Source organism: Coregonus lavaretus (genome assembly GCF_964263955.1).
Source record: "Coregonus lavaretus genome assembly, contig: HAP1_SCAFFOLD_5194, whole genome shotgun sequence".
Taxonomy (NCBI): domain Eukaryota; kingdom Metazoa; phylum Chordata; class Actinopteri; order Salmoniformes; family Salmonidae; genus Coregonus; species Coregonus lavaretus.
Window position 1 is genome coordinate 12,501 of NW_028157399.1, and position 8,274 is coordinate 20,774.

The 8,274-nt window shown below is 39.1% G+C and overlaps 1 protein-coding gene across 1 annotated transcript in view; it reads right to left on the bottom strand.

The window, feature by feature from the left end:
- LOC311125480 (NACHT, LRR and PYD domains-containing protein 3-like) overlaps window positions 1–7,699 on the bottom strand; it is a gene marked incomplete at its 3' end in the record, with an annotated part of 13,997 nt that extends 6,298 nt beyond the window's left edge. The window contains exons 1-6 of the mRNA XM_084199531.1: window positions 7,639–7,699; window positions 7,291–7,375; window positions 6,933–7,161; window positions 4,770–6,528; window positions 4,332–4,505; window positions 2,071–2,244 (exon numbers count right to left, since the gene is read on the bottom strand). Coding sequence (XP_084055657.1) covers window positions 2,071–2,244; window positions 4,332–4,505; window positions 4,770–6,528; window positions 6,933–7,161; window positions 7,291–7,375; window positions 7,639–7,688 — 2,471 coding nt within the window. The remainder of the gene's footprint in view (window positions 1–2,070; window positions 2,245–4,331; window positions 4,506–4,769; window positions 6,529–6,932; window positions 7,162–7,290; window positions 7,376–7,638) is intronic.
- Window positions 7,700–8,274: the final 575 nt, after the last annotated feature.

Genomic DNA, 8,274 nt, shown 5'->3' on the forward strand with positions numbered 1-8,274 from the left:
CATTTGCAGTTTGTTTTGGGTTATGTGTTGCCCAATAGTAACTGAATGGTGGATGATGACTGGAGTAATCTTCTGTCTAAGTGAGTAGATAACATGTTTCTAAACACAACTAAATTAATCCTGATGATGACATGATTAATAAAAATCATGACAGAATCATGAATAATAATGAGTGAGAAAGTTACAGAGGCTACAACAAAACATGCTAACCTCTCATCATTACCAATAACAGAGGGGGTATGATCCTTGTGCCTCTGTAACTTTCTCATTCATCATCATTCACGATTCATTCATGATTATTCATAATCATGGTAGCGTCCACATGAATGTAGAAGTGTTCAGAAACATCTTCTATTCTTACTGACAATACAAGTGAAGTGACTCCAAAATGACTGGACATTATTCACCATTCAGTTTCTATTGGGAAAAACATCATCCAAAACACAACCAAGACAAACTGCAAATGCATTCAACAAGTTTGTAGAATCACGAGCTTGATGTAATCACTGCAGGCAAAGAATACTGGACCAAACACTAAACTTTGGACTAAATTAATTTGTCCAAATAATTATGACTTTTTCAAACGGGAGAACTACATAATAAAGTACTTTCATTTCTAAACGGTAAAATATACAGTGAGGGAAAAAATATTTGATCCCCTGCTGATTTTGTACATTTGCCCACTGACAAAGACATGATCAGTCTATAATTTTAATGGTAGGTTTATTTGAACAGTGAGAGACAGAATAACAACAAAAAAATCCAGAAAAATGCATGTCAAAAATTTTATAAATTGATTTGCATTTTAATGAGGGAAATAAGTATTTGACCCCTCTGCAAAACATGACTTAGTACTTGCTGGTAAAACCCTTGTTGGCAATCACAGAGGTCAGACGTTTCTTGTAGTTGGCCACCAGGTTTGCACACATATCAGGAGGGATTTTGTCCCACTCCTCCTTGCAGATCTTCTCCAAGTCATTAAGGTTTCGAGGATGACGTTTGGCAACTCGAACCTTCAGCTCCCTCCACAGATTTTCTATAGGATTAAGGTCTGGAGATGGCTAGGCCACTCCAGGACCTTAATGTACTTCTTCTTGAGCCACTCCTTTGTTGCCTTGGCCGTGTGTTTTGGGTCATTGTCATGCTGGAATACCCATTCACGACCCATTTTCAATGCCCTGGCTGAGGGAAGGAGGTTCTCACTCAAGATTTGATGGTACATGGCCCCGTCCATCGTCCCTTTGATGCGGTGAAGTTGTCCTGTCCCCTTAGCAGAAAAACACCCCCAAAGCATAATGTTTCCACCTCCATGTTTGACAGTGGGAATTGTGTTCTTGGGGTCATAGGCAGCATTCCTCCTCCTCCAAACACGGCGAGTTGAGTTGATGCCAAAGAGCTCGATTTTGGTCTCATCTGACCACAACACTTTCACCCAGTTCTCCTCTGAATCATTCAGATGACAATCTTGTCCCTGACATCCTTGGAGAGCTCTTTGGTCTTGGCCATGGTGGAGAGTTTGGAATCTGATTGATTGATTGCTTCTGTGGACAGGTGTCTTTTATACAGGTAACAAACTGATATTAGGAGCACTCCCTTTAAGAGTGTGCTCCTAATCTCAGCTCGTTACCTGTATAAAAGACACCTGGGAGCCAGAAATCTTTCTGATTGAGAGGGTGAAATACTTATTTCCCTCATTAAAAAATGCAAATCAATTTATAACATTTTTGACATGCGTTTTTCTGGATTTTGTTGTTGTTATTCTGTCTCTCACTGTTTAAATATACCTACCATTAAAATTATAGACTGATCACTTCTTTGTCAGTGGGCAAATGTACAAAATCAGCAGGGGATCAAATACTTTTTTTCCATACCTGTATATGTATGAAAATCTTTAAATAAAAGGTGACATTCTGTACTGTTGCATAATATGAAACATTATATCTAAAAACCAAATTTAAAACGGTAAGGTTCACTGTCCAAACACATATGGTGTGGACTATGTGTGCCTGATAAACACATGTGGATCTGGTGAACAGTTATCACTTGTTGACCAACTACAGGAATACTGACGTCAGAGTCACCAGTTTACAGTGGGGATTCCCCAGTCTAGCAGAGAGCAGCTTCACTCCTGAATCCTTCAGGTCATTGTTACTCAGATCCAGCTCTCTCAGGTGTGAGGGGTTTGACCTCAGAGCTGAGACCAGAGAAGCACAGCCTTCCTCTGTGACTAGACAGCCTGACAGCCTGCAAAGAGTCAAATCATATTAAAACCACACAGCTATTCTTTGGTGGTGAAAATAGTGGCAGTATATTTTTTCTACATATTAAGATATATCAGTGTCATGAAACCTGCCATATCTATTCATAAATTATTGTATCATTATTAGAAATGACAAATTATCAAGGTATTGTTGGTAGAGAGAAAAATATAAAAGTACAAATATTTGAGTTGACTGACCAGAGCAGTTTAAAAAGCAGTATCAGTCAAAAGACAGACAGTGAGGTATCAGATTTAGATTGTATTGAGTATACAGTCCACACCATATCTATTTTGACAGTGAAGATAACATTTTAAATGTGGCTCTATACTCCAACATTTTGGATTTGAGATCAAATGTTTCATATGAGGTGACAGTATATAATGTCACCTTTTATTTGAGGGTATTTTAATACATATCTGTTTCACCGTTTAGAAATGAAAGCACTTTATGTATCTAGTCCCCCTATTTGAAGAGGTCATAAGTATTCTGACCATTTCAATTATAGTGTATTAAAGTTGTCAAAAGTTGAGTATTTGGTTGTAAACTCATTGGTTGCATTTGCAGTTTGTTTTGGTTGTGTTTTGGGTTATGTTTTATCCAATAGTAACTGAATGGTGGATGATGACTGGAGTAATTTTCTGTCTAAGTGAGTAGATAACATGTTTCTAAACACTACTAAATGAATCCTGATGATGACATGATTAAGAAAAATCATGAATGAACCATGAATAATAATGAATGAGAAAGTTACAGAGGCTACAACAAAACATGCTAACCTCTCACCATTACCAATAACAGAGGGGGTATGATCCTTGTTCCTCTGTAACTATCTCATTCATCATCATTCACGATTAATTCATGATTATTCATAATCATGGTAGCATCCACATGAATGTAGAAGTGTTCAGAAACATCTGCTATTCTTACTGACAATACAAGTGAAGTGACTCCAAAATGACAGGACATTATTCACCATTCAGTTTCTATTGGGAAAAACATCATCCAAAACACAACCAAGACAAACTGCAAATGCATTCAACAAGTTTGTAGAATCTCACGACTGATGTAATCACTAAAGGCAAGGAATATGGGACCAAATACTAAACTTTTGACTATATTAATCCTACTGTGTGTGTTTGTGTGTCCAGTGTGTGTGTGTACAGTGTGTGTGTCCAGCGTGTGTGTGTCCAGTGTGTGTGTGTGTCCAGGTTGTTTGTGTGTCCAGCGTGTGTGTGTCCAGTGTGTATGTGTGTGTCCAGTGTGTGTGTGTGTGCTTCCAGTGTATGTGTGTGTGTGTGTGTGTGTCCAGGTTGTGTGAGTGTCCAGTTTGTTTGTGTCAAATGTGTGTGCGTGTGTGTCCAGTGTGTGTCCAGTGTGTGTGTGTCCAGTGTGTGAGTGTGTCCAGTGTGTTTGAACCAAAACAAACTGCAAATGCATTCAACAGTGGCAGTATATTTTTTCAAAATGTTCAGATACATCAGTGTCCTGAAACCTGCATTATCTATTCAAAAATTAATGTTTCATTATTAGAAATTATCATAATATTGCTTGTAGAGAGAAACATGTATGACCAATTCACTTATAGTATATTAAAGTAGTCAAAAGTTGAGTATTTGGTCCCAAACTCGTTGGTTGCATTTCAGTTCGTTTTGGTTGTGTTTTGGGTTATGTTTTGTCCATTTGTAACTGAATGGTGGATGATGACTGGAGTAATTTTTTGTCTAAGTGGGTAGATAACATGTTTCTAAACATTACTAAATTAATCCTGATGATGCTATGATTAAGAATAATCATGAATAAATCATGAATAATAATGAGTGAGAAAGTTACCGAGGCTACAACAAAACATGCTAACCTCTCACCATTAACCTCAAATAAAAGGTGACATTCTGTACTGTCGCCTAATTTGAAACATTCTATCTCAAATCCAAAATGCTGGAGCATAGCACCAAATGTTAAACTGTAAGCTTCACTGTCCAAACACATATGGTGTGGACTATGTGTGCCTGGTAAACACATGTGGATCTGGTGAACAGTTATCACTTGTTGACCAACTACAGGAATACTGACCTCAGAGTCTCCAGTTTACAGTGGGGATTCCCCAGTCCAGCAGAGAGCAGCTTCACTCCTGAATCCTTCAGGTCATTGTTACTCAGATCCAGCTCTCTCAGGTGTGAGGGGTTTGACTTCAGAGCTGAGACCAGAGAAGCACAGCCTTTCTCTGTGACTCCACAGCCTGACAGCCTGCAAAGAGATCATCATGATTTCACAAAATCACTGTTAATTTAACACCAGTAGTGTAGAAGGACAATGGCAGATGCATTTGGTTTATTCTCTTAAACAACATATAGATTCATCTTCCGTCTCCTAGAATTGTACGGTCATATTGTTATACTAATGTGAACATCAATGCATTGATTCAATATGTTTTTCAATAATACATATATTTCTCTAAACTGAATATTTCTTCCTGATGACTAGTACTTAAATGTCATTTTATGTACTCACAGAACAGCTCTGGAGGCTTTGACCACTGGCAGCAGCCTCAGAAGACCTTCCTCTGATCTGGAGTATTTCTTCAGGTCAAACACATCCAGCTCCTTTTCTGAAGTCAGCAACACAAAGACCAGAGCTGACCACTGTGCATGTGACAGTTCTTCTTCTGAGAGACTTCCTGATCTCAGGAAGCTTTGGATCTCCTCCACTAGAGAATGGTCATTCAGTTCATTCAGACAGTGGAACAGATTGATGCACCTCTCTGGAGAGGGATTCTGCCTGATCTTCTCCTTGATGTACTTTACTGTTTCTTCATGGCTCTCTGAGCTGCTTCTTGTCTTTGTCAGTAGACCTCGTAAGTGCTTCTGATTGGACTCCAGTGAGAGGCCCAGAAGGAAGCGGAGGAAAAGGTCCAGGTTTCCTGTCGCACTTTGTAAGGCTTTATCCACAGCACTCTTGTAGACAGTAACTTCAGTAACTTGCGGTTCGGCCATTAGATTCTCATTGTTGTTGAAGAATGAGAGGAACACAAATACAGCAGCCAGAAACTCCTGAATGCTCAGATGCACGAAGCAGTACACCTTTTCCTGGTACAGCCCACATTCCTCTTTAAAGATCTGTGTGCACAATCCTGAGTACACTGAGGCTTCATTGACATCAATGCCAGCCTCTTTCAGGTCTTCTTCATAGAAAATCAGATTGCCATTCACAAGCTGTTGAAAAGCCAGTTTTCCCAGTGACAGAATGATCTCTTTATTCCAGTGTGGACCTGTCTCTTCTTTCCCAAGAAACTTTTCATTCTTCTGTTTGGTATGAAACACCACAAGGTGTGAGTACATCTCAGTCAGAGTCTTGGGCATCTCTTCTCTCTGGTCTGTACTCAACATTTGTTCAAGGACTGTTGCAGAAATCCAACAGAAGACTGGAATGTGGCACATGATGTGGAGGCTCCTTGATGTCTTTATGTGTGAGATGATTCTGCTGGCCAGGTCCTCATCACTGAATCTCTTCCTGAAGTACTCCTCCTTCTGTGGGTCATTGAACCCTCGTACCTCTGTCACCTGGTCAACACATCCTGAAGGGATCTGATTGGCTGCTGCAGGTCTGGTAGTTATCCAGAGGAGAGCAGAGGGAAGCAGATTTCCCTTAATGAGATTTGTCAGCAGAACATCCACTGAGGTTGACTCTGTGACGTCACAACAGATCTGGTTCTTCTGGAAGTCTAGGGGCAGTCGGCACTCATCCAGACCATCAAAGATGAACAGAACTTTGTACTTGTCGTAGTTGGAGATTCTTGATTCTTTGGTTTCGATTGAGAAGTGATTGAGAAGTTCAATGAAAGTGTGTTTTTCCATTTTCATCAAATTCAGCTCCCGAAAAGGGAATGAAAATACAAATTGGACATCCTGATTTGCTTTTCCTTCAGCCCAGTCCAGAATGAACTTCTGCACAGAGACTGTTTTTCCAATGCCAGCGACTCCCTTTGTCAGCACAGTTCTGATAAGTTTGTCTTGTCCAGTTAAGGGTTTGAAGATGTCGTTACATTTGACTGCAGTCTCTGGTCTTGCTTGTTTCCTGGTTGTTGTCTCAATCTGTCTCAGCTCATGTTCATTATTGACCTCTCCTGTTCCACCCTCTGTGATGTAGAGCTCTGTGTAGATCTTATTGAGAAGTGTTGGGTTTCCTTGTTTAGCGATCCCCTCAAATACACATTGAAACTTCTTCTTTAGATTAGATTTGAATTCACGTTGGCAAATCACAGCAAGCTCATCTGAATGAAGAAATAACACAGAGGATTTTAATATTACATATTTTAATGCCTGCAGTACTGTAAGACTGTGTTATAAAGTTTAAATTATAATCATTTATTCTCTTAACATTCTGTATAAATCTGTAAATGTTTTCATAATGCATTACACACTGGTGTGACTGATTTATTTCATTATTGGTATTATTGATGGTATTATTAATGTCATCTCTCTCTCTCTCTCTCCTCTTCTCTGTCTAAATTAATTACCTCAACACATCCCTGCTGCTACTTGATTAGGTCACTAGGTTTTGTGTTAAGGCTGCTACAATATCATTGAGTTACACAGCTACTTTAGCTGTACTTTAGCTACAGCTTTTAAATGTTTGTTATAAAACAGCATTCAACATGAGGCAGACAGCTCTTACTTTTCTCCAGTGTGTCAGCAAGCTCCTCCTGGTTCATTTTCCTCAGGACGTGCAGTGTGATCTTCAGAGCCCCCTCTCTGGCAATGCTCTCCTGCTTCTCATCTTCACAATCCACCACTTCCTTATCCTGCTTCTGACTCTCAAAGCCTTCTGGGAGTTCTGGACTAAGAATCCTCTTGAACATCTTCAGTTCCTTCTTCACAAATGTCATAATATTCTCTTCAAGCAACTGAAATAAATCAAGTAAATAAGTTAAGCAAGAGACTAAATGCTTTCTCATTAACACATGAATGAATGATTGACAGATCAACTTTACTTGAGGTAAACAAAAACAAATGTACATAACAGGACCACATACACTGAATATGGAGGCAAGGTCTGTTTGATGACTCTGGGAAGACTGACCACTGAGAATCTCTGACTCTGATCTCTCCTGTTGGTTTCTGTGGACAAAACATCAGATTACATTTCCTCATCCAGGGAGTACACTCACACACACACACACACACACATACACACACACACACACACACACAGGGAGGGAAAGTTGTGTTAGTTTAATATTGTTTCAGGACTATGAACATGGAAAAAAGGATTAGCCTATGGATTATGAAAACAACAAAAATAAATGGTAAAATGGGAGAGGAGAAATGACTAGAGACAGTGTTGTTTAACTCACTGACCATGACCCATGAGTTCTTCTTACCTTTGTTCAGTAGAAAAGGCTCCCTTTCTAAACATTATAGGACGACCCATAGACCGGTCACTCTTCATGGACACCCAGCTGGGTACAGGGGTGGCTGGTCTCTCCTGCTTGATTGGGCTTCAACACAACAGAGACAAACATTATGTCTCTCATCTACTCTGAGCTCAGATGGGGAAACATAAGAAGAGTTTCATTACAAAACGCTATAAATTAATTTTCAGAAATGTTCCTAAATTAGCTTTTATTGTTTTAAGAAATTATGAAAGAAATTGGTGTGTTTTTTCAGTAGCTAATCATGGTATGCGATGGTTCAATGACAGCCATGTATTTGTTTAAATTCTATCACTTGATGGTTTCATTTCAGAGAGACAAATAATCATGTTTTTGGCACAATGCTATATATCTGCCTCACTCTCAGAGAAATAAGTAGTACTGCTAGGTTTACACAGTAATAATATATATCTGCCTCACTCAGAGAAATAAATAGTACTGCTAGGTTTCACACAGTATTAATATATCTGCCTCACTCTCAGATAAATAAGTAGTACTGCTAGGTTTTACACAGTATTAATATATATCTGCCTCACTCTCAGAGAAATAAGTAGTACTGCTAGGTTTTACACAGTAATAATATAT